The sequence below is a fragment of the Myzus persicae genome, unplaced genomic scaffold, assembly GCF_001856785.1.
Source record: "Myzus persicae strain clone G006 unplaced genomic scaffold, MPER_G0061.0, whole genome shotgun sequence".
NCBI classification, from domain to species: domain Eukaryota; kingdom Metazoa; phylum Arthropoda; class Insecta; order Hemiptera; family Aphididae; genus Myzus; species Myzus persicae.
Genome location: NW_019101674.1, coordinates 1924 through 28984, shown reverse-complemented (window position 1 = coordinate 28984; position 27061 = coordinate 1924). Strand labels below are relative to the sequence as shown.

At 32.7% G+C, this 27061-nt stretch overlaps 2 protein-coding genes across 4 annotated transcripts; one reads left to right on the top strand and one right to left on the bottom strand.

Moving 5' to 3' along the window:
- The first annotated feature begins 727 nt into the window (after positions 1 to 727).
- LOC111030068 (AT-rich interactive domain-containing protein 2) lies at positions 728 to 22218 on the top strand. 3 transcript variants are annotated; one of them, XM_022309394.1, is made up of 18 exons: positions 728 to 1651; positions 3796 to 3889; positions 10965 to 11062; positions 11204 to 11355; positions 11514 to 11732; positions 11805 to 12433; positions 12495 to 12659; positions 12746 to 13103; positions 13165 to 13420; positions 13480 to 13762; positions 14789 to 14935; positions 15824 to 15949; positions 16016 to 16142; positions 16218 to 17533; positions 17601 to 17765; positions 17979 to 18032; positions 21322 to 21413; positions 21486 to 22218. In XM_022309394.1, exons 1-18 carry the CDS (start codon positions 1560 to 1562, stop codon positions 21589 to 21591), a joined length of 4479 nt encoding a protein of 1492 aa, XP_022165086.1. In that variant the 5' UTR covers positions 728 to 1559; the 3' UTR covers positions 21592 to 22218. The 3 variants fall into 3 exon arrangements, with proteins under 3 accessions (XP_022165086.1, XP_022165084.1, XP_022165085.1); XM_022309392.1 differs by having other exon boundaries at positions 14789 to 15046; XM_022309393.1 differs by lacking the exon at positions 17979 to 18032 and having other exon boundaries at positions 14789 to 15046.
- A 301-nt stretch (positions 22219 to 22519) lies between these two features.
- LOC111030069 (beta-1,4-glucuronyltransferase 1-like) lies at positions 22520 to 25286 on the bottom strand. The gene is made up of 6 exons (XM_022309395.1): positions 25115 to 25286; positions 24611 to 25040; positions 24173 to 24533; positions 23592 to 24096; positions 22983 to 23136; positions 22520 to 22923 (listed from the first exon to the last, which is right to left on the bottom strand). Exons 2-6 carry the CDS (start codon positions 24629 to 24631, stop codon positions 22735 to 22737), a joined length of 1230 nt encoding a protein of 409 aa, XP_022165087.1. The 5' UTR covers positions 24632 to 25040; positions 25115 to 25286; the 3' UTR covers positions 22520 to 22734.
- Positions 25287 to 27061: the final 1775 nt, after the last annotated feature.

Sequence of the window (27061 nt, the reverse complement as noted above, 5' to 3'; positions counted from 1 at the left end):
AAAAAACTATACATATTGGCAGGTTTTAATTATACGAGTAGGTGGTTGTCTACTGGGTAGCTTTGAATCTTTGATATATTTTTTTGCCCTTTTAAATAAAATATTCGTAACCACACAGGTCATAAGTGTGTATAATATATAGCACGCGTCGTACTACTCGCACATCAATAACGAATATATTCTGTTAGAAAATAGAAATTGAATTTCGATTGTAATATAAATAAACAGTAGTAGTATATACCTATGTATCGACGGTCCTCACTCACACACAAAAACACGCACAGTGCACACACTCACACAACCAACGAGCAATAAGTCGTTAATTATTCGAAAATGAATTTTCGATCTACGCGTTTTGCCGATAAAAACAAAAAACGAGGGAATTATAATCAATACAATTCAGTAATAACAATACAGCGCCCATTGAAGTCATTCAAGTACGGTTAGGGCTGCAGTCAGTGTTTTAATTTATAAAAATGTATCATTTGAATATACCACATAATATTTTTTTAATATTATTTTGATTTTCTTCTGCGTAGTGCATAATATGTACACACTACACGATATCGTATATACATTACACGCACGTAATAATAATAACATGTACGACGGTTCACGGCGTCGGCAGCTATAAATCGTTGGTACCACTGTAAACGGGTCGGCGCGGTGGCGCGCGCACGAGGTGCGTGCGCGCGCGACGAAGTTTTGATGTTTGTACGATGTTCCGTTGGTGGGGTGGTGGGAGCGACCCGACCGACGTGAACACACTGTGTGCTATGACGAACGGTCTGCTCCGCCGGATCGCCTAGTGAATAAATATTCGACTTTTTCCCCGGTTTTCCGCAGGCCGATCGGTTTGTTTTTTTTTGTTTTCTCTCCTTTTCCTTCTTGTCGCCACCGCGCTCGCCTGCGCCGGGCCGGCCCCGAACGACAACCGCGTACCGGAACGCACGGGCGAAACACGCCGCCGCCGCCGACGTTGCACGTTATTTATTTTGTTTTTATTTCGTTGTTTTATTTTTTTTTTTCTCTCCGCTCTGCCCGACGCTCATACGACCGCCGATCGGTTGTCGCCATTTTGTGTGTGCCGCTCGTGTATCTACTCCGCAGTGTCTATCGCGTGTGTCCGCGAGAACGTACAAATCTCGTGGCCGTTTTTTTCGCGCTCCGACGACGTCCGCATAGTGTGCTGGTGGTCTGGCCGCCGGGCGACACGATACGGGACGCGCGCCGCCGACTGGACTGTGGTGCTGTTGCCGCCACCGTCGCTCCTGCTTGCGACGCCGCCGCCGCCGCCGCCGCTGAGTACGTGCGAGTAGCAGCGCGGGGTGTGCGCGTCCGTCACAGATCCGCCGCGGCTTAGATAACGGCCGCCGCCGGTGATAACGATGCACTGGCCGCCGACGACGACGACGTGAAAATATGCTCGCGGACGACCAGCGCTGACAAGCAGCCAGCGCGCTCGTTCCCCAGGTCCTACCACTGCGCTCAGCGCGCGGCACGCGTGGCCCGCCGCCGCCGACGTAACTCCGCACACGTTCCCAGCACATCCGGCAGGCATGGCCAGCGTCCTGAACAAAGATCCGGCCAACTACGCGAGGGAAAAGGCCAGCTTCCTCAGAGACTTGCAGCACTTCCACGACACCAGAGGGTAAGCGCACCGCCGCAGCGGTCACTCGAGACGCTTGTTGTCTGCTCCCCCCCGCTCCCCCCATCAAGGACGTCGCTGGGCCATCTTCAGGTCCTCTGCGGGTTTTTGTCGAATCCGGCAATCGGCTAGTCGCTACCCTCCCTCCCCGAGCCGCAGCAGCTCCGAACACGTCGTTTGGATAAATCCTGTCTGCGTTTCCCTCCAAAATGCCACGGCTGACGCTTACGATTCCCTGGAGATGATTTTATCATGTTTCGCTTCAGGTACTCTGAAACGCGTTTCTTGTTTTCCGATGCCCCGACCATCCCTCATACTTAACCACAGTCGTCCGAAGAGTTGGCGTGTTTGAGCTTTGTGACGTTGTGCCGACAGTGTTCTTGGAGTTAATTTGGAAATACTGTGTGCGCGCGCGTGTGTGTGTGTGTGTGTGTGATGAGGGTGAGGAGGATGCTCGGCTTTTTAATTGTCCGTCGACTGTAGTTATAAAATATTAACAGTCATATCATTTACTACTTAAATAATTGCCGGGATAATGTTCTTGGGAAATTATTTCAGTGGCTGATAGGTAGGGGGTCAAGTCCTCTAGGGCCCGTATTGAGTTTAATAATGCGCTCGAAATACTACATACCAACGAGAACGGTTAGATAATTTTTATTGCTGCAGCACTCTGGCGACACCAATCTGTCCTTGTTTTGAGTTTTACGAATAATACTCGTTAGTCGTCACCTCTTTAACCATTTCACGAGAACCAGTTCAGTCCCAAAAGTCGTAATAATCGTACATCAATGTTCACGCGTAGATCAAAATCTTTCAGTGATTCTTCAGAATAATCAATCGTTTATAGACTATAGTTATCATAAAATGTGTACATTTATTAAATATTAAATTATAATTACAGTTCTATGAAACGACCAACAGTGATATCGATTGTGTTTAATTTTATTGGTTAGCTATTAATCTATTATTGTTCTTTTTTGGTACACAACGATAAATGGTCTCACTTTTTTTGTTTACTAGCCGTCAGGACAACCTTACTATCTGTCTTAATATCTTGTACACAATTTAGTGCGTTTCACAGTTGTGAAAAATGTAAAAACTTTCTACAGACCTAACTTTATCGTTAAATCGTTGTAATATTGCTTTGAGAAATCCATTACTTTCCCTCATTGTTTGATATACCTACCTATTATTGATAAATTTCATACCAATATCTATGGACAAACCCTAATTATTTTTAGAGTAATTAAAAACTACAATACAATTTGTTCCGTTTCTTGTCCCTCTTTTTGTTTCAATACAATTCAGTTTAATGACAAGTATTAAGACAATACGGAAGTAGATTTTACCCCAAATTGCAATCCAATTAAGCGGTGTATACTACCGTTTGAAAAAAATTCGATGTATTTACCTATTAGTTTCCAAAAGTTTTATTAGAAAAAAAATGTACAACAAACTATATTAAGAACATTTTTTTTATAATTAAAATTCGTGTATCATAAATTTAAACTATAAAACAGGAGTAGGAAGACTAAAGGTTAATGCTTATAATTAAAAACCATATGAAAATTAATAAGTTCCTATTACAAATATTCATAATTTAAATAATCTTCGTGTTATAATTGTTGTTATACGAAACCTTAAGTGTGTGAACGTCATATCTATTTAGTCACAATTGAAAATGTGTAACATTATGTTATCTTGGTCATGTTTTATTTCCAAAATTACAGTTTTTACCATTAGCATTAAAACAGACATGGTAGGTTACTTTCCATTCTTAGAATCGCGTAAAAAAAAATAGTATTATATTCACATAGGTATTATCTTTCGTTAATAATTTATATTTTAATATTATGACTTGTATGCCGTGATATTCATATACAGCAGTAGTTCTTAAAAATTTTGTTTTTAAATTCTTCCAATCAAGACTAACGAAAATATCAATGAATTTTGTTGGTATGATATTAGATGTTGTCATTGATGTAAGCTGAACACTTTTTGTTCATCATACAGTTTTGTCAAAATAACAGTATGATTGATATCTCTTTGGCAAACTGTGTGTCTGTGTTTTAAGATGTCAATCTAAATGTTTTGTCTATTGTATTTAGTTTATAAATTACAAAAAAATGTATTTTTTTGTGTTTCAGAACACCAAGCCGTGTCTCTCCAAAAATAGATGGAAAAGATATTGATTTATATCTTCTATACGTTCTGGTCACCGCACAAGGAGGATGGGTTAAGGTGAGTTTATTTAATTTAGTGTTTATATTGTTTAAATCAACAGTGTCCCAAGTTCGAATGCAAGTCGTAAATGAACGAAATTCTTTTAGGCAAGTAAATAACCGGGGAATCCATTATATGTTAAAAATTCAATCCAAACTCCAAAGTATTATTTTTCAGGACTGATTTTTATTGATAAAATCAAAAAACAGTTGTAGTGATAACCTGGTTCAATTTTGTCTGATATACGATCAAAAGTCATCTAGGGGTGGTTTTGGTAATGATCGGGAATTGAAAATGATTAAGTTGAATCTCAAAATATTTATTTTCCCAGGTAACTGAGTAACGACTGAGGGTAATAATATGGTGGTCGTCGTCGTCAAGGGTATAAGAAAAATATTAAGAAACTGAAAGCCGTCGGGTGTGTTATTCGGTTCGGGCAGGTTTGCATGAAGTCTGGGGTCTCTTGTGAAAACGCGATAACCCACCGGGTTGCGGAGCAGTCGATTTACGCTTGGTGTTTGTTATGTGTACACCTAGTACTCGTGTTGTGTGCACGCGAACACGATCGGTCGGCGCGGTCGATCTCGGGGATCTAAAAGCAGACACGGCGGAGCGCTTATCACGCGACGCAGCCGCCGCCGCCCTACCACGTACCCACCGTGGTGTGTATTCGTCGCTATCACTGTCGCCGGTGACTTACACGGGTGCCGCGGCCTGCGTCCCCCCCTCCCTCCGTCCACCGGGATCCACACTAGTGTCGGCGGCGCACGTGACCACCGTGGCGCGGTCCTGACCTAGTGCACGGGCCGCGGATTGTTTACATCGCCGGCGCCGCCGCCGTGCCAGGGGCCCCACTTCCGGTTCCCAAATGCCGCCCAGCCGCCCACGTTGTGGTTTCCGCTGCTCATGCTTCCCGTGCCGCGAGCGCGCCTGAGGCTACATGCCTTCCGCTCGGGACGATTTCAGAACTCCTCGAGACGGCCACACTACGACCGGTACTCATATTGAGTCGTATAAATTCAGACGGGTCCCGACACTCGCTCGGCGTGTCGAAAAAATATAAAACACAATATTGTTAATAATAATAATAATAATAATAATGTACCATAAATAATAATAATATAATTATTATTTATAGTATAATATTATTATAAATCGTACACGTTATACTATCATAGTACCGTGTATTATGTGGATTGGAAATTATGGCCTATGGGTACGACGACGGTGGTGCCGAGCAGCATTGTATACAAGCGGCGTATGTGCGCGCGGCGTGTTCGTATATACCACACGACGTGTATATTAAATATATATATGTGTGTATAGTGTAATATAATGTTATTGCATTTGTTGTGTTGTGAAGATGTCGGGTGGAGGGAACTGGGGCCCGGTGCCCGCGCTCGCCCGTTTCGTGGCATCGTGGCGCTATTGAACGGATCCGGGGGCGCGCACGATGCGGCAACGTCGCGTGGCTGTCAACGATTGCGCGCCGCAGCCGCTCTCCCCACCAATTTCTGCCGACGCCACCGTTCACAGAAATCCTGCTTTCGACCGCTGCGTCTGTTTAACCCCACCTCGCACACACACACACACACACACACACACACCAACGACTGACGCCGCCGCGCTCCACTCGGTTGCGTCGTCGGCGATGGTGTTCTCCGCACCTATTTAATAATAATAATAATATCCAACTAAAATATTATACGCCGCCGCCCGTGTCTCCGTCGGTCGTCGAACCGCTTCCGGCCGACCATCGTTTGCACAAACCCGCACACACACACACACATCTATTCAATATTTACAACACACACACACACATTATATACAATATTCACATCATACACACATATGGCGGCCGACGAAGCACCCCCCGTCCCCCTTAATAACGACGAGGCCGAGTATCGCACATTCTTCGAGCGCACAGCGCGTTTTGTCTGTGAAATTAATATTAGTGTTGCACTGTACACCCGAGTATCGGCGGTTAATGCATTTTTAATAAAATCATTATTATTATTTTGTATTTTTTTTTCCTGTTCGACGTTTGTTTATGTATATTTTTATCCGCTTACCGCGTCAACACTGCGTCCCTCGGTCCCACTCCGCGCCTGCCGGCCACCGCGGCGCGTCGTCTGTCGTCCCGAACTACTCTCCCTACACCAGCAGCTCCCGCCGACTCCCGAGAACGATTTTCGTTTATAACGACATCATTACTATCGTTGTGTATCGTACTCTCGTATATTATATATATTATATTATGCGTACGCAAGTTATAAACAAATTTGAAATTAGTCCAACACTGAGGGCAAACGGCTGTCTCTTAAATCTCGTTCTTTTCCCACATACACAGGAACCGTTTTGATAACAAAAATTATTTCTATGAACAAAGTTGATAACCCTATTATTTTATAATTTGAACCTTTGTACAGGGTGTATCATTATTTATGATCTGACACATTTAGATGTACAAAATCCATATCTGCCCGATACAGCTTGTGTGAATCAGTAGCCTACTTTTAAGTTTTAAGCCTACATAGGTATTGTTATAATTTGATGGAAGTTTAGAAATGTTATTTACAGTTATATTCTTATTTTAGTAGAGAAAATAATAGTCCTAGTCATTGTATTGTAATATTCGTTCTGACCGTTACCGTTGCAATTACATACAATGCCGCATAGCAAGCGTCCCGATACGATCCCCAATCCATTTCATCATACTGCACCTCTGTCGAAACGTTTAATTATTATTGTATACGTAGAATATATTATAATTATTGACGTTTCTTGTCCATACACCATACAGAACTGCATAATACTGTGTAAATGGTGATAATACATATTACATACTTACGTATTCAAGCACAACATATTTTTATCTATACGTATAAATAATAAGGCGCTTTTGGCACAATTACGATCTATCCAAACATCAACATCTGGCTTTCCAATGCTATTCGAAATTGTGTTTGTGCAGACGGTGTTATCGGAGTGTGCTGTATATTTTTTCTCTTCGGTTCCCAGATCCAAAATTACTAAATCCGTTTTCATAAAATCTGTAAGGGTCCACATGGTACCATTTTATAATATGTGGACGGTAGAGATTTATTTTTAATCAAGTGCCAAACGTATATTATTAAAGCTCTATGCTATTAGAGCGGAGAAAAAATTACGTTAGAAACTCCAGTAAGCAGCTTTTGCATCTCATAACAAAATGAGTGCTTGCGCGCGCGTAGTCGTTGACAAGTGTTAGTAGACCTTGTAGACCGCTTGGGATTTCTGTAAAGAGAAATCAATAACTCTGTCTGTAGCTCTGTTGCTGGTTGCTTTTTATTTGTAAATGCTTGTCTTAAAATGACACTGTGTATGTTGTACCAAACAAAAAACATACTATCGAAAATTGGAAGGAATTGGTGGTAGGTTAATTCGAATGCTAACAAATTATTGTGCTTAAATTTAATAATATCGTAATATAGGTTATCTATACATTTTATCTATTTACGACCAATTATAACGGTCTGTCGTAATCATATCAAATATTTTACAATACGATAGGTACAGCAAAACACTTCGCCAAAGTATGAATTGCCATTTGTAATAAAATATTATAGGTTATTAAAAATAATTTAACTAATTAAGTTAACTAGTTAAGATTGAAAACATTTATTAGGCAATTAATTATTACTCAGTTTTTTTGAGTGACAAATATTAAATACTATGCCAATTGAGTATAATATACAAGAAGTATCTCATCAGTCATCATATTTCGGCTTCTAGAGTGCATTGTGATTGTAAATACATTTTAAACGTTTTTATCATAAATAATATCTTCGTACTTCACTAATCGGTGTATTTGCTAAATTTGGTATTAGCATCAATATTCTTATAAATCTATTTAAAAATTCAAAACCATTATTGTATTTTTATTTAATAAACGTGCGCTTACAATGCTCATCAACACTACTGACTAATTATGTTCTGTGGCAGTGAAGCATGTATTTCAAATTATTTATTCTTAAAGAAGTTATTTTAAATATTATCTTTCACGTTATAGCTTCTAATATAAATGTATAACATTATTAGAGAACCTATTTAGAGCGTCCCTGTAACTTTTCTTCTCCAACGAAATTACTAAGATTTAATAACTGTTCAATATCATATACTAGATGAAATGTTTAAAAAAATGAATGCCAATTGAGGCAATTAAAAATAAAATCCATAATTTTTTTCAAACTAGTTTGATTACAGTTTCTGGCTACACTTTTCTATGTATGAACGTGGTATATTAAGTAATATTTATGTTATTGATGTAGATGAGTATACCTATACCTACATATTTATCATTTATGAACAAATTGCTATTACTTATAATAATTGATTTATTTAAAACTTTAAACGAAATACAATAATTCATAAAAACAAATGTTGCAAACCATATATTATGTATAGATGCATAAATTTATTTCAATATTGTTGACGGATGAAAATTAGAGGTTTTACCGTTCGTTTTTTCATGTAATTATATGTATTACAGTTTTTTTATAGGCTAAAAGAGAGGGGAGTGAATTAGTCTTTACTATCTATGCAATTATAAAAAATTAGTAGCCTTTTAGTAGTTTAAAAGGGATTTATTATTTTCTAGCTAAATTATATATTTTCCTTTTTTGGTTGAACTTCCAAAGAAAGTTTTAAAAAAATACAGGAATTTTTCAAACTTATACTTAAGACTGTAATAAGATTTAGATTAGATATAAAATAAGTAGGTAATAGTTATTAAAACTATAAATAAATCATAATTGGATGGATTACGACCTTTTTGAGTCGGTCACCTACCTCCTGATCTCTTCTACAATTACACTAAAACTTTAAAAATATATTTTCTATGACATATGGTAGGACATTTACTTCGACGTTTGTAATTCGAATATTGAACAATTTGATTGTATCAAATTTAAAATATTATTTTAAAAATATTAATCAGAACATTAATAGAATAAATTTCATGTTTTGTGATATTCATTTTATTTTTAACCCATGCAACCCATATAGGTAGCTTACGTTTTAATTAGGTCCTTATTTTAGTTCTTTGTAGATTTTCTTATGAATATTTAAATATAAGTATACGATAATTGATAATATTATATGGGTAACCATATACATAATATTGAAAAATGATTGACCATACGATTCAACTAAAATATCTGTAGAATGTATTCTTAGATTCATGTTATATACTTTTATAATTATTATTTGAATAGAATTACATTTAAAATATAGGTGGTCTAACTAAACTTGTAAATACAAAAAAAGTAAAAAAAGTAAGTTTATTATTTAAAACCATCTTGACATTTTATCAATTATCAATAACCTATTTATATGATATCGACAGCGGTAGTTTCACACATTTTTTTCTTTATGAATATTTATTATTTCTTTATGCATACATATTTAATTGTAGGAAGTATAATATTTTACTGTTACGTTTTAAATAAATTGGTAGTATATTTTTAGATACGATATCTGAATGTGCTATTTCATATGTACAATTCTAGAATGAAGTTTGTAGATATTATTATGTTTAAGCTCATCGACTACAATTATGATTCATATATTGATTTTATTCATGCGCTCTGGCCTACGTATGAGTGTAAATATTATTTTATCATTCAAAAAAACTTCAAAAGGTAAATAATAATAATAGTAATAACAATTAGTTGAACTTCGATAAAAATCGTGATGAATGTTTTGTAAACAAAGTATTACGCTACGGATCGATTAGAAATCGGGTCATTCGACTAGTCTACGAGAGTCATTGAGTTATCGGCTATTGGTTGTGCGCTTACCGGTTCGGTACTTAACACAGTTGCACACTACACACCTGGGTAGCACGTTATAATATTATATTTTGTTATTAATCATTGTAACGATACCGGTGCAAGTGGTGCAACAGCACCAAGTCGCGTCGATATCGATATGTTTGTCATTTGATGGGAGGGGAGTGGGCTTGTCTAAAATGCACCTCGATGTGCATCGTTAGGACGGTTTCACGGACATGCACTTGATCTTGACGCGCAAGGGGCCATTGATAAAAACATGACTTTGGTGGTGGGGCTGTTGTAGTTGTAGAGTTGTGTTGGCCTCTCCACTGCGTGTGTGTGTGTGTGACGTCACCGTTACCCGATCAGCTGGAGGGATACCCCCGGCAGACGCCACGTGGTTCCATCGTCGTAGTAGTAGTCGTCGTCGTTGGCGTCGTCGTTAAGCATCTCCGCGAATCGCACAACACACACCGACGACATTACTGTACACATCCGGGTACACGCACCCGTCGCATGGAGGGGGGGCACTCCTAACCCGCGTGTGCGCCTCTCCACCGCGAACGTTCTCTCTCCTTTTCATTTTTCCCGATTTCCCGGTTTTTTTTATATGTTTACCCGCGCCTGGCCAGGATTTCGGGGCTCCGTCGATGGCGGATCGATGTGACGATGTAGTCCGTCGGGGGTTTCGAATGTTTCGATGCTGCTACGAGTTGCGTGAAATAAGCACCGAAAGCGAATCCCAAAATCTGTTGCTAAATATAATTATTGTCTAAATTAGTATGTAGTTGGTGCCAGTCACGTCTTATAAGATTATGTAATGGCTATCGATTTAATTTGTATTATTTTATTTACTCTGTAAAACGTTTTGTTTGTGTGACGATGACTCAATATTTTTGTTAGAATAATATATTTTTCCATGTTTTTAACGTTTTTATTTATTTTGATCATTGAGTGTAATCATTCGGAATCACGTTTCATATTTTTGTATGTACTATAGAGCAATGGCATATGTAACCTATATCCATGGGGGTGAATGGTAAATTAATTTGTATATTCCTTCAATTGAATGCCCCCGTCACCTCACTCAAATATACCCCTAGTGGCCAGTACTTAGAATAATCGAGTTGAATACATACTTAACTAATTCAGTACCTATTACATTTTGTAAATGACACTTTTTTGTTCTTTTATACAATACATTGTTAGTTTGATTATTGACATGATCAAATTGGAAGTATTCCATTGAAAATAATTGATAATTTGTTGTGTTTTTATAGGTCAATCAAAGAAATGATTGGAAAAATCTTTTGGAAAATTTTGATCTACTGTCATCTTGTATTAATGCTGAAGTTGCATTAAAACAAATATACCTAAGGTAAGGCAGAATTAAAGTAAAAAAAGCATATCATTACTAATCATTCTGTGACTTACAGCTACTGTACAATAACTTAAAAATAAAGTATGCTTGCAATTCATGCAACGTGCAAACTATACATATTTTTAATTTTACTATCAGGTACTTAGATCGTTATGAAAAAATTAACTTTTTGGGAGAAACCGGATCAATTGCTGGCGACGACGATGAAGATAGTAGACATAAAAAATGGTCTGCTAGAGCATTGCATTCTGTTCCTTTAGTTTATAATCACCATCAACACGCTGTTAATGGTATGTATGAATTAGCTATATTCTATTCAGAATAAGAAATTTGTCAGATGGTCAGAATACAGCCAAACCCATGTGCACAAGTCGGCCGCCTGCTACCTTTCTTATTCCGAATACAATGTAATAAAGCCAAATTTTAAACAACAATATTTTCTTTGCAGAACCTGTAAGAGCATTTCATGGCTTATCAACTAATCTCTACAAAGCAAGTGATTATGAAAAATTGTCTTTATCATTGCTATCACCTTTACCTAATGAGCAAGACTTGGCAATTAATGTTTGTATTCTGTTATCTAATGAAAACAAACATGCAATTAAGTTATCAAAGTGCCCACAAATTCTTCACCATCTCTTGGCTCACGCTGGTGTATTTACTCACTGTAAGATTAGTCTACAAAAATATAGTTCAAACATTTTTCTTAATACTAATTAACATTTTCAATGTTTTATAGCTGCTTCGCGTAAGTATTGGGATGATTACTATCGGAAAATTCGAAAATGGCCAATAAAATCGTTTTGGAAAGAAGTTCTTGATGAACAAGAACTTATGTACTTGACAGACGAAAGTCGTTTTTCTGCTAGAACCCCTAAAACTATACCACGAAAAGATGATGAATCAAGTTCTTGTAGTGATGATGATGATGATTTTAGAAATAATAAAGTGAAATTAAATTTTGATCCATCTGACGATGAATTGTTTGGCCTCAAAAGACCTCTTGGTACTGATGATCCATATGGACAACGAGTATACCAAGTGGCCTTAATACTCAGAAATTTGACATTTTTTGAAGAAAATATGAAAGTTATGGGTCAAGACTTAACATTTCTTAGATTTGTTTTATTGTGCTGTGCAACAAGATGGAATTGTTTGCATCAAATTGGTTTTGAGATGTTGGGTAATATTGGACCTGTAGTACCTCTTGATGTTGGTTCATTACAGCATGCAACATTAAATATTGTCTGTAAAAATATTACTGAATCTAATGATCGTTCTATCATATTAAGTGCGGTCGAGGCTTTAAATAGAATGGGCTCTAAAGAATCAAATGAAGAATTTTTATTGAAAAATATTAATCAAAAGGTAAAAACAAAATGCAAAGCCAATTAAAACAAAAATTCATTAAAGATGTTGTGTTATTTAGGTATACGATAAAATATGTAACATGTTATCCTTGCATGATATTATGTTGTTAATACAAACGTTGGAATGTCTTTACTCATTAAGCTCACTTGGTGAGCGTGCTTGTAATGCAATTGTTCATGTACATGGGGTTATTGATACTCTGGTGTCTTTAATTACTGTTGAGGTAACTTTTACCTAAATTACTTTATGATTTAACATAGTTTATTAAATCATTTTATAATAATGTATTATTTGGTGTACGCATTATAGGCACAGACTTATGGTCCCAAAGCATGTATATTGATGAGAGTTATTGAGACTGTTACAACTCCTTCAACAACAACATTTGCTCCAGAATCAGCACCAAAAACACATTTGATGGCAGCCCCTAGTGTTCCTCCACCTTCTAATGCATCCCAACATCTTATTTCAACGTTCACATCTCAGAATGTACTCCCCCTACCCACTCCGGCGGTTGCAAACCCAGTTATATTACCTAATGCTCCAAGTGCAGTACCTGTTATGTCTACAACTTTAAATACTTTTACATCTGTAACACCAACTGGGCCACCACCACCACCACCACCGCCCGTGCAATCAGTTGCTAGTCCCAAAATGATGGTTCCAGGTACATAATTTAATTTAATTTAATTTGTTAACATTTCTTTTTAACTATTATTTGTTTTTAGTTACCATGACTGTTACAACCAATTCAACTTCAGTGTCTACAAATCAATCTTCTCCTAGTGTTCCTCAACCAGCTAATATGATTCAGCAAGAGAATGAACAATTTGCATTGAACTGGATTCGTGCTGTGCTTGAAGTATGTCCTACTCCTGGACGAGGAATTGATCAAGCAGAATTATATAAATTATACATGACTGCTTGTGCTAGAGCTGGAAGAAGAGGAGTTATTGCTCCACTTCATTTTCCACGTTGTGTCAAGTATGTTACGGTTACTTGAATTTCATGAATATAACAAATAATATTAAATTTTATTTTAGAGCTGTATTTGGACCCAGTGTTGGACCGAAAACTGTAAAACTTGCACAAAGCCAGGGTGGCATAGCCATGGATCCACCTACTCAAATTATTGCATATGAAGGAATTCAGGTTCGATCAAAACCACTGTCATTCCCAATCAACGCACCAATGGTTGTGACACAATCTACATCTGTAACACCCTCGTCCATTCCTACCTCACCTATCCTTAAAGCACAACTCAGTGCACCATCTACTAATGTCCAACAGAATTCTCCTTTAATTAAACGTGAAATCTTAGGAAAGGTAATCATTTTATCTGATTTATAATTAGAAATAAAATTTAATATAATATGTGTTGAATATTTTTGATATTTAACTATAGTTGATTGGTCATTCTTTGGAAAATAAAAATGTATAGTGTTGTAGTAAAATAAATGTCAACAAATGAACAATAATAATACAATTTACCATTATTAGTTTATAGTTAAAATTATATTGTTATTAAAATGTCGATGAAGTTATTATTCATGATTCATAATTAGAGCTAGGATTTTGATGTCATTTTTTTTCTTTGAGTACTATAAAGTCCTAACCAAAAACTAAAATTGTTTCGTGATACAACAATTTAGAATGTGTAATATTTATTTTGCATTTTTTAAGCTCATTTTTACAAATATTATGTTCAATTTGTGTATTTAAACTAATTTTTGTTTATTTTAAGTTTTTTAATATGTATGGTATAGGTAATCTCAATCAGTACCTATAGTACCCTTATAAATATAGAACCTTTGAACTTATATCGACTACATACCCTAATATTATCGCTGTTATACCTGTTATGTATAAAATTTTTGTAACTTGCCGGTGAATGGGGAAAATTGAAACTATACTAATAAAATAATAATTAAAATATTTTAAAACTGTTATGTTTGTCGTCAAAGAGGGTATGAATCGAAAAAGTAATATAATTAATTAAACTCACAAGTCAACTCAAATTTAAAAATATTTGTTTAATTTACTTAGAACAAATTTTTATCTTTTGGGTAATATAAAAATTAATAATTAATAATAATATTTATTTTAAAATTAAATTTTTTTCACTCATCTATTTACATTTTTTTAGAGTTTAGGTCATTTTTCCGTTTTGTTTAGTACATTTTTGTGTACCTTTTAGGTCATTAAAATCCTAGCTCTGTTCATAATACTTCAAATTATTTCAAATAAATATTATTTCATTTTAATTTAGTTGAACGTTATTTATCAACACATTCTTAATGTTTCTGAAAACGTTTTATTTTGGTTAATATTATGTTATTACTATATTTCTAGACCATACAGAATCCTGTATCATCCACAAGCATGGCAAATGAAACATCTGTCATCACTACAGTTGCATCCGCTACTGTATCTCAATCTGAAGGAACATTATTATCTAATAGCAATACATCTTTAATTAAAACATTATTAGCTAGCAAGGTATGCGATCCAAAATTGAATGTGCCTTCTGCGACAATTAAACTTAGTAATAATGAGTCATGCACGTTATATGCTTCTTCTCAAAATTGCAATTCTTCAGTAATAACTGAGGTAAGTTTTATTTAATGTTCTCAAATACAAATATATATTAAACAATTAAAGTGTTATTTAATTGATTTTTATAAATCCAAAACCATAAAAGATAACGGGAATATTTCAATTTTTCTGAGATTGTTTGGGTTTAATTATTTAGTTATTTAAATTTTGAATATAGATGTTTATTCAAATAATATCATTCTGTGAACTGAAGGTGGAAGTAAGGTTTGTTGGCATGGTTAGTTTAATGACATGCAACTAATATTTTGTTTTACAGCTAAATGTGTTTATAAAATTAGATAAATAACCATGTAATAAATTAATTCAATTTAATGATTATTAACTAACAGATAAAATTAAGCTTATTTTCTTTGATTTTACTTAGTATTTAACAATAACAATTCTTACGTTTTGAACAAAACAATTTTTATAATTCTAGTAGTATGTATGTTATTCTTTTTTATTACTAACAAATCTTTCATAAATAAATAATGAAAATATTATATAATTGGCTATTTACTACAATGTTATATTTTAATTTATTATACATTTCTGATTAAAAGTAATCAACAGGTACTAAGTATAATTCTTCATTTTACTGTGTAATATATTTTTTATTCTCATCATCTATTTCAAAATATTTTTCTCTTTTTAAAAATCCTATTGCATTTTTAAATATAAATCTCATTTCCATTCTAAATCAAGTATAAAATGTAATAGATTGTCTTCTTGATTTTTGATAATTTTAATAATATTTTATTCTCAAAATTGAATATTTAATTTTGCTAATAGGTGGCTCAGCGTCAGCAACAACAGAAAATATTACAGCAACAAAATAGTTCTACCCCATTTGCTTTGGCATCATCGTTAATACCTAAGCAAAATGCCAGAATCAATGGTATCAGAACTACTTCAGATGTAAGTTATAAGCTATTAATTTTCCTTATAAATTATAAATAATAATAACTCTTAACTATATCATAGGAGGTATGTAAAAATGACACGGGAGTAACTGTGTCTAAATCAGAACAGCAGCAACAGTCTGTAATTACAACTATTGCTTCCAGCAATAAAATGTTAGCTAATAGCTTGAATAAACTTAGTGATAAAGGTGTGTTACTCAATTACTTTAATTTTTTCATTGCATTTTAACTTATATTTTGTAAACTAAATTTTTTCCTGATAGATCAAACCGAAGTGACTTTACTGGAGCCAAAAAAGGAATCTCTTTTAAATGGAACTCCAGAGGTTTCAGAAGTGAACGATATAGCCTCAAAAAGTGTTATGTTATCAGGGCTATTAGATAAAGAGATTGAGAAAAAAGATGCGCCATTTTTATTTGGATCAATACAAGTGGGAGACAATGGATTGGAATTAAATGGTGCGTGCTCAGAAGCAAAAGAAAAATCAACAGCTACTTGTATTAAAATCAAACAGGAAGCAGGAGAAGAAAAGCCTGGTCAACAATTAGTTAAAGTAATTGTTGGAGGAAAACGATCTGCTGAAAATGACATTGCTTGTGATCAAGCACCTAAAAAATTGCATCTCAATGGTAACAGTAGTAGTAATGATGAGGAAAACATGGAAGTTGATGAAAGCAATATGAAAGCTTCTTCAACTGCTGCCAATCTTTATGCTGCTTTAGCAGCTGATGTTTTAGAGGATATTGATGGTTTAGATGATGAACCACCAAAGACAATTCCTACTCCTCAACAACAAATTCAAGTGAATACTCAACCCACAACTCAGCAAATTTTTCAAACCCCTGGTCAAATCATTGTATCGTCTTCAAACACTCAATGGCCATCAAATAATCAAAGAGGTATTGTAACAATGGTTCATCAAGGTAGTGCTGGTGGGCCACAATATGTTTTGGCCCAACCCCAGTCTGCTTTAGTACAAGGTCAAGCTCAAACTGTTCTTGTAGCTCAGACTACACCTCAAGGTTCAGGAGCTAAAACAATAATAATTCTTCAACAGCCTGCTGGAAATAATAATCAATCGGCCAACACTATGACCTTAAGTCAAAGTAATTTTGTTCAAACCTCTTCACCATCAAACCAATCTAAAGTAATTGTACAACGAATTCCAACAACGCCAACGATTAAACAAACCACAACTATGGTGACTAGACCTGTAACACCTGTCACTTCTAATGCTAATAAACAGCAAATTAAAGTCATTAAGACTGTACCTCATATTGTATCTGCTTCTATGCCAACACCGTCCGTTCAAACTAGGATACGCACTACAACTCCAGTAAAGGTTACTGGGGAAGTCCACACCACTACTACCAATCATCAAGGGCAGTTTCTATGCGAGTGGAGAGGGTGTATGCGTAATTTTAAATCTGCTAACGAGGTTTATATGCATGCATGTGAGTCTCACTGTCCTTCTAATGGTGTGCAAGAAATGCAATGTTTATGGGAGCGATGTGATGCTATGAAACGCAAGCGATTTTCATTAATGACACACTTATTTGATAGGCACTGTAATCCTGATGTAAGTGTTACAAATTATTCGTTATTACTTAATATATTATACAGTTAACTATTTTTCTCATTTGAAGGTATTGAGAATGATGGCTGTTCGAAGAAGACAATTGTCTCAAAGTGGTCGTAGTGAAATACCAGCTCCAGCACCACCAACACCTCATCCTGGTTATGCACCTAATGCTGCCTTTAATGCTATTAAAAGGCATGCATTAGAATTTGTTAATCCCAAAGAACTTCAGGTAAAATATTTAAAATGTTATTTAAAACTTTATTTATTAGCAATATATTACACTAAAATCAATTTATAATTAAGAATTAGTTAAGTAAAATTGCAGATTAAATTAATACTAAAGGTATTGCAAATTAAATTTTTTATATATTTATGTTAGAAGTAAAATAAAACTACTTAGGAATCAGAAAATTAATTAATTTTATGTATTCTTGAAACATAGCAAAGACTAGTGAGTGCGGCCGGCAATCAACAATCGGCTGGAAATGTCGATCAGGTAAATTCTGTTTGAGTGTGTGCCTTTTCCAATTTTGGTTGTATGCTATAAAAAAATAGTAATTTATTTTACTATTAATTCATATTGCATGTTTCAAGAAAGTTTTTATTTATTGCTAGTGATTTGTATGGTCTGAGCTTGTGAAGTTGATTCTTAGAAGTTTATCAAATATTTTATAAATAAAGAGATAATATTTCCTTATAAATAGTAGATACTTTTTATCTTCAATTAGATTGTATTTTTCTAATATTATGCACAGTTAATTGTTATTTTACTTGACAAATTTGCATTTTAATTATTAAGTCAAATATTATATTGTCCAATTATTTCTGCTTGTGTATTTTCATAACTTTTGTTTTATTAAAAAACATCTGCTGAACTAAAAATACAAATAGGTATTAAATAGCAGTTATAACTAATATACAATTTTCTTTATTGCTTTGGTTTTAAAAACTGTGTCAGTTGCTTTTTTTTTTTGATAAAAAATAATAATTATTAGAGATCATATTATTTTGTAACATTAAAATTCCTTTTTCCAATATTAAAAATACTTTAATTATTATTATACGAGGCATGTCCCAAAAGTAAGGTCTATAATATAGGCTCATAATTATAATAATAAATAAGCTTTATTCAAAACATGTTTTACATAGGTATTTAAACAGTACTTAAGAGTTATTTTTCCACATAATCGCCATTTACTTAGATACATTTTTCAAGGCGCACTGGAAGTTTTTGTATGTCAGCCTCACAGAAACTGCCGCCAGCTCCTTATTTAGATATTGGGTGACTTACAGAAGTGAAGACGGCTTCACTTCTTCATCCGTCTAACCGTTTTCCTCCCAAATGTTTCTTTAAGTTGAAGAACTGAGCTAAAGGGGGATGGGAGATCACATCCCAACCAAACTTTTCCGAGAGACCTTTTGTATAACGGGCAACGTGGAGCCGGACATTGTCATGCAAGAGACAAACCCTCTTCATCAGCATGCCTTGTCTTCGATTTTGGATGGTCGCAAAGTTTTTTCAAAATCTCACAATACAAAGCTGCATTGATGGTTGTCCCAGTTGACATAAACTCAATCAAAAGAACTTCTTTCCTGTCCCAAAAAGCAGTGTCCATGATTTTTCAAGCAGACTGCGTCACTTTCAACTTTCTTTTTTCGGTGAGCGAGAATATCTCCACTCCAGTGGCTGTTGTTTGGACTCAGGGGTGAAATGGTAAACCCTTGTCTCATCAGTCATCAACCGTTACTATGAAGTCTAAAAAAACCTCTCCTTGTTCGGCATAACGAGACAAAAATTCTTGAGAAGTCTCAATGCGTTGGCGCTTAGAATAGAGGTGGCAGCGGCCGACATAGAAGTGTCCATCTTAAACGTGTGTTAGACACAAACTAAACATCGGATCAAGTTGAGCCGCCTCTCGTTGGAAAGGGTACGACTGATACTACACAACAGTGTTAGCAAATTTTGAAAAATTTATTTATTTTTGGCTCTAGGAGCATGGAACCTTACTTTTGGGACACGCTTCGTATGTTGGAGAAAAACAAAGAATATTGTTACTGATTTTAATATTTAAATTATTAAGAGGACTTCTGCATGTGTTGTCTCTGTCTTACGTGTAATTTAGCAAATTTGTGTTCAGCCGTTTCAATTTTGTGGTACAGCAAGCTTTAATATTAGAGAAAATTGTCCTTACATCAAACTTTAAGATTAAAACATGATTTTTGTTTTTTTTTTTTAATAATATTTTACATTTTAAGACGGATGAGGATTTTTCAATTGTTATATTTTACATATAACTTGCTTAAAAATTAAAATATAGTAAAAAGAACCATATGTTTCTTATATAATATGTCATTTCACTCTATTACCATAGCTTACTACTGAAACTGCTGATTACAATTAATTTATGATTTTGAATAATGTGAGGTGGAGACAACACATCTGCTGGCAAGGCGTCAAATTAACAACTATAACAATAGTTAAATTCTTTGTAATATTCTTCATTTTTTTTAAATTTATATATTTTCAACAACTTATTTCAATCCTTGTGAAATGTTTGTTGATGATTTAATGATTTCTTTATAAATTATTAATGTAACATAACTTCAGTCAGAAGTAGCATTTTAGTTAGTCCCTTGTATAGATAGATAAATTAATGCTATCTAGCATTTTATATAGATGAAATTAAATTTAAAACAGCTTTAAAAGCATAATATTAATATTTTAAGCACATTATAAAATCAGCACTTTAGATATTATGTATGCAAAATATAAATTATTATTTATTTAATGCATTGCCTATTTATTTACGTAATTATGTTGTAAACATGTTACAATTGATATCAATGTAATGTGTATATTTATGATATATTACAATATATGGTTTGTATTGGTAGTTATGTAGTTTTATGTATTATGTGTGTATACCAACATATATTTATATCATATTTGTATCATATTAAATAATATTTATATCATATTAAATAATATTTATAAGTTACAATAATATTTATATATAAAAAAATGTCTACCATTCAGGATAAAAACATACATTTTTTGTTTCATATTTTTTATTTAATTTATAATTATTTCAAAAAAAAATTTCATAAATTTACTATACTAATGAATTTAATTTTTTTCCTACAAAACCACCCATATTAATTTTCTATGTTTTATAAGTTATCCCATAATACATTTTAGCTTAACATTTACAAATTTACTTTCAGTTTTTTATATAGCTTTATTTAATTCCTATTTTTGAAATTAAGTAGATGTCAAATGATTATTAAATATTGCATAATATCTTGAGATAAGCTAATATTGCATTACTTTAAAAGAGTAACTTAGCTAATAGTTCAGAATTTCTAATTTATACCTATAATATAGTAAACATATTTCAAAATATCGTATGAAATGAAAAAAAAATTTAAATCTATGTTTATATTTGACATTTTTGAAACTAACAGATAAAATGTCATAAATAATAAATAAGTGCCTACTTCAAATTAAATTTAAAAAAATTCCAAAAATTAAAATGAACTGAGATGGTGAATTTTTTAATTTAAGAAAATTGTTTTATCAGTGACTAAACGAAACTTCACTAAAGTAAATTAAACTTCAAACTATAATAATTTGTATAACCTTAAATTAATTAAGAACTGAAATATTTTTATATCACAGTTGAATGTAGTTAAAAATATCTACAAATTTATCTAGCTCTCTTATTTAGCTCTATATTATTATTGCCTATGATAATGTTCTAATTTATAGTGTATATTTTGTGTAGGATGATAATGAAGGTCCAGTAACCAAAAGCATACGTCTAACATCAGCACTTATTTTGAGAAACCTAGTCATTTATTCTTCAACTGGAAGATGGTTTGTAACAATTAATTTCAATAATTTTAAATATATGTTCATGATATCTGATGTTCGCATTGTTATTTTTAGGCATTTAAAAAGATATGAAGCACACTTATCAAATATAGCACTGAGTAATGTTGAATCGTCAAGAACAATTTCACAGCTTTTATTTGATTTGTGTCATTCCAGCTGACCACACTCAGAAGATTAATTTGTTAACGTTGTAATTTTTGTACATATCAATCAAAATTGTGGTGTACCCAAACATTTAGTTTAATGCCAATAGTGTACAATCTACTTGTACATACAAAATAGTTTTAATAATTCTCCTCCATCAACTGACTATTGACATACTGTCTTCCAATATAACAAAAATAAACTAACAGTACTTAAAGTGACAAGTTTAATTGGACTGATTTGATTTTGTTCTTCTACATAAACTTCTGTTACAAAACAATTATTTTGAAATAGTTTTAAAAAAAAATTTTTTGATCCAATAAGAAGTCTTTTGTAAATATTGTGTAAATAAAAGATTTGTTTTAGAGTGAATTTAGTATTAAGTTTGAAAAAAAAAATTTAAAAAAAACAAAAACAATATTTATATTAAATAAGTATATCAGTATGCATTTAATAGTGTTACTTTTAAGCGAACAATTATTGTTTTCCTAGATTTTTTAATTATTATTATTTTTATTATATTATTTATAAAATTATAAACAATAGTTGCAAACCAGTTGCGTGAATGTTGTACATAAATACTTAGACGTTACCTGAGTTTTATACGATTTTTTCAAATAATAAAAATGCTGTATACATTTAATTAGTTTTTATTTTAAAATGTACTGTTTTATACACAACAATGCACACTTAATGAATGCATATTTTTTTTTTATTTAAAGATTAATTTATTTTCAATTTTGTTACGTGTATTAAGTGTTTGTGCAATACCGGATAAAAAAAAAATACTGATTGATTTAGTATTGTTATCGGTCTCCAAAAATTCATATTATAATATATAAATCTCATATTATTTACATAAACATTGTTTTATTTATTTGGTTAAAATTCTAATTGTGCAATAAACAATTTATACTATTTAGAAAAAGATATACAAGTTTAAATATTGAAACATAACTTTCAAATATTTTTATTAGGATTTTACCACAGAATCAAAGCAAAAGTTTAAGTATTATAATTTAAAAATAATTATCTGAATACAAATTATTTTTGATTAGCTTAGTATCTATGTACTAATTAAAATTTTAATAACAAATTCATACAAATGCAAAAATATTGTGAATAAAATTGGAAAAAAGTAACAAAATAATTTTTGAATTCATATATAATGGCTTAGTAAATATCGTGCAGCTATTTCCTTTTTAAATTTAGTGAATAATGCTAAATTTTCGGCATATTGAATTTCTCGATAGTTAGATTTCTTTTTCTGCGAGGCAAAACTATGCTGGAACGTAAAAATATTAGCAAGTACTTCAAATTGATATTTAGCTGCAAACATTTCGTACACCTGAAAATAACAAATTTGATGATAATAATTTACACAATTTTATGTTTCTAAAGGCAAACCTGTGAGTTCCTTGTGTATCCGTATCCAATGAACCTTTCATCGTAGCTTGGAACATTGTTTAATGACACATAAAATGGTTCATAATACAATTGATATTTAGGTACTTTATGGCTGATGTGTAAACCGTTATATTTTTTTGAACTTTTTTCAAACCTAAAAATAAAGTATAATTATTAACCATGGTTAATGAAATATAATAATTTTTTTTACTAAAATGTATTAGTAAGGCATATATAATATGGAGTTATGTTCTAATATAAAATACAAAAAGTTCTACTATTGTAAAGGATAAATATGAAAAATTAATAAACTTTTTTTTATTTTATTCATAAATATTAAAAACTATTTGGGTCTATTTAATAAAATATTAAGGAACTACTATGGGTGTTCAATCCAAATGTATTTTTAACTATTTTATTAATATCTTAAATATTATTTTGAAATGTATATTTAATTATCTTATATAATTGTTGAGATATCATAGTTGAAGCTAGAAGCTAATAGTAATAAAAAAAAACTACTATGGTTAGGCTAGCCAAATGACAAAATAGATGAAATTCATTAAATCGATTTCATCTATTCTATGGCCAATCAGCATTGATACATACATTAGAAAATTAGTTGGCATCTGGTTTAATTTAAAGACTTCCATATGAAAATATCTTGCAAGCCCAGTAGATTTTAATTTTATTAACTCAGTGACATTTTTTGGTGGATTAGCTGATTTATGAACTTCGTATGTGGGCAAGACATATACGCATTTTAGACATTTCGGTCTTTCAGACAAAAATGTATTGAGTAATATTGCTGAATCAATGCTAGGAATAATATCAATGTCTGTAACCAACACATAATGAGTTTGACAATTTAAACGAGCTAGATTTCTCAGATGATTTTGAGGGTAAGGCATGCGAATTCTCCATCGTTTAAGAGTTTCTGGTAATTGCTTCATCAAATTTGATAGAACAATAATTGGATCCTGGTGACATGGTAATTGATCTGTTGTAAAACCTGATTGAGTAGATTGTGGAAATTGATTTGCAGGTAGGGCAAGATGAAAAGTAACAGTTTGACGAACTGTTCGATAACATCGTCGTAGAAATCTTACATAATCTATAATTAAGTAGTTGTTAATGCTCTAATAGTCCAATTAATTTAGCACAGTTGCACATCTGTAAAATAAACCTACCTTGTAAATAATATAATTCTTCACCAGCTACATAAATTGCAGTCGATATTGATCCATTCCAATTTTTTGCAAGATCTACAATAGAATGTAATCTATCTACGGAACATTGTGTTGCTAAACATACCATTCCGGTTTGTTTTTGTTCTGCTTGTATAACATTATCAAATGTTTTGACCATGTGTCTACTGTCCCATCGGCCATTAGATAGTTTAAGATGAAAATATGAAGTGTTTGATTTCTCATTACCACAATCCGTTTTTGATAAGGAACTTGCCTTAAGTAGTGTAAGTGAGAGGTAAATGTTATATAATAATAACACAAAAAGAATATGATGTATGAAAGTAGAATAGCGATTTATACCCTATAATAAAAAATACATGAATACAGTTATTGAACAAGTAAAATAATTTATTTAACAAACTTTAATACTTGACTTACAAATGATTTTATAAGACGCATTCTAATCTATAGTTAAAATTTAAATATCTTAATCCACTGAATAGCTTTGAACATATTTTTATTCATCATTAAACGTACAATTGTTATATTTTTTTTATACCATTCAAAGTTATAAGTCATATGTGTTTTCCAATTTTTGTCTAAAAAATCTTTGTAAAATTCAGACATTTGATCGGCAGTGGCTGTTGAAATGCCCTTGTCGGATAAACATTTTTTGTATGCTTCCCTCTCTTTTATAAATCTCAGGTTATGGTTAGTCCAAAATTCATGATTCCATTTTGCTACTTCAATTCGCTTAAGCCGCAATTGACGTTCAACTAGAGACTCGTGTTGTGGTATATGATATTTAATTGGTCTCAAATTTGATACTGGATCTGGAGGACCAACTGAATCGACATTGTTCATTGTCCTAATTAAACAATACATAAAGTATAAAGCATTGTTAAGTAAAAAAATTAAATACAAAAGAATGTTGATGGATACCTTGAGCTTTGAACACATTTATACAACAAAAAATTATGGATTTTAATTTTATATTAAGTGTTAAGTACAATCGGGTAAAAAGTGATTGGAAAAAAAAACAAGAGTTTTCGGTATCCCGACTTCACTTCACCGTGATGAGTGAACTCAATCATTGATAAATGTCAAATGATAATTGATAATATTAATCTTATAAATTGTATATTATGATATATATGTATATTATAATCGTATTGTTATATGACCTGTTCTATACCACTGATAATAGATTGGTTGATACCAGTTATATTAAAGGGGGATTCACAGCTCGTCGTGTCGTATAGAGTTGAATATTATAATATTCAACATTTATTGTTCTATGATTTAGGTAACGTGAGATCAGCATTTTGTTACCTACAAGTTGTTACAAGTTGTTAACCTAACCTTTTTTGTAGTACCTACTATGTATTAAATAAACGGAACCCTACTACAAGACACGACGAGGTTATGATTTTATGAATGTTATGATACAACTCAGTATCCAATCCATATTTTTGAATTCTGAATTCATGAGACTAAACTATTAATAGTTGGTCCAATTTGACCACAAATTCTTATGACTGACAATAATAGTATTAATTAAATCTTCGTGTAACTCTCGTATTTTGAACATGCACAACGAATTCAGTTCTTCACTTTTTTTTTTTTTTATTAACATAAAGGCTTCAATTACAAAGATTATTAGCCTATAATTACAAAAAGTTAAAGTTTTACAGTATAAAAGTTGACATTATCTTATTATTGAAAGAATACAATGAAAAACATTATAATATTTACAGTTTTTTATCTATTTTTTTGAAAAATTTAAAAATGTCGGAGTTGTGTTGACTGAGGGCTTCTTCGATTGACCTTGGATCATTGAGAAGAAAACGTGCGGTTGAGAATTTGGGGCAGGGCAGTCCAGAATGATGTGTACCATTGTGATGGGAGCAGTGCCGTATTTCCCAGTAAACACTTTAAGCTAGTGCTTAGGGCGGCAATTTCTCAAGGGCGGCAAATAATTTTTAATATTACATTTTTACAATATGTAACTATATAGAACTAATTATAAAATGTTTTTAGACCAACGGGATTGTGGTAATATTTATATTTTATGTTTTCCAATTTCATAATCGTAGAGATGTATATTTTTAGTTTTCATCATTAAAATTTTAAGTCATAAAGGAAAAAACTATAATTGTATGCTTTAATAACATTTTTTAGACTAGAAAAATATTTATATTAAAAGGCGGCAAATTATTTAGTTCTTAAAGCCGCACAACGGTTTTACATGTGTCACACAAGAGGGGGAGGGATTCCTTGGATATCAAGTATATGAGTGTGTGATATGGGAATGGCCCAGAATAGATCCAGAATGGATCTGTTTATTATTATTTGTTCACGTCTTGATGCGTTCTCTGGATACGCCCATTTACAGAATAATGTCAACTTTTAAACTTTAATAAATAGTTGAAATGGGTACAACTTAATCAATCACATTAATATTAATTCTAAGTAGGAATATTTTTTAAATATAAATCCTTTACTTTTGTCTTGCTGGTTGACGGTTATTTCCGTCTTGCTGGCCGCAGAGACAATTTTGTTCGCGAACAAGTTTTTATCCCAATCGTCGCAATTCTGAAGGGGTATAAAATAAAATGAGCATGTACCGAATACCGATATATATATGTATGTATTATCACTCGCTGGTGGAATTATATTTAAATTTTAAACTATATAATATAAACCTTTCCTTTCTAAAATATTCATCCTTTGAACTTTATTGTCCGTGCCAGAGTGCATGGGCAGTGGGCACACTCCATGCGAACCTAACCTAACCTTTTGAAACTTATATTTGTTATTATGTGAATCTGTGTAAATGAGTTATGAAATCAATGGTGACGATGAATTAATTTATGTTAGTATTATTAT

Excerpts from the sequence above, each read along its gene's own strand:
- LOC111030068 (XM_022309392.1), top strand. The coding sequence starts at position 1,560 with ATGGCCAGCGTCCTGAACAAAGATCCGGCCAACTACGCGAGGGAAAAG. Across the intron at positions 11,356-11,513 it reads CCATCAACACGCTGTTAATG|AACCTGTAAGAGCATTTCAT; the intron begins GTATGTATGAAT and ends TTTTCTTTGCAG. Across the intron at positions 13,421-13,479 it reads CATTTTCCACGTTGTGTCAA|AGCTGTATTTGGACCCAGTG; the intron begins GTATGTTACGGT and ends ATTTTATTTTAG.
- LOC111030069 (XM_022309395.1), bottom strand. The coding sequence starts at position 24,631 with ATGCGTCTTATAAAATCATTT. Across the intron at positions 24,097-24,172 it reads AGAATTATATTATTTACAAG|ATTATGTAAGATTTCTACGA; the intron begins GTAGGTTTATTT and ends ACTTAATTATAG. Across the intron at positions 22,924-22,982 it reads GATACACAAGGAACTCACAG|GTGTACGAAATGTTTGCAGC; the intron begins GTTTGCCTTTAG and ends TGTTATTTTCAG.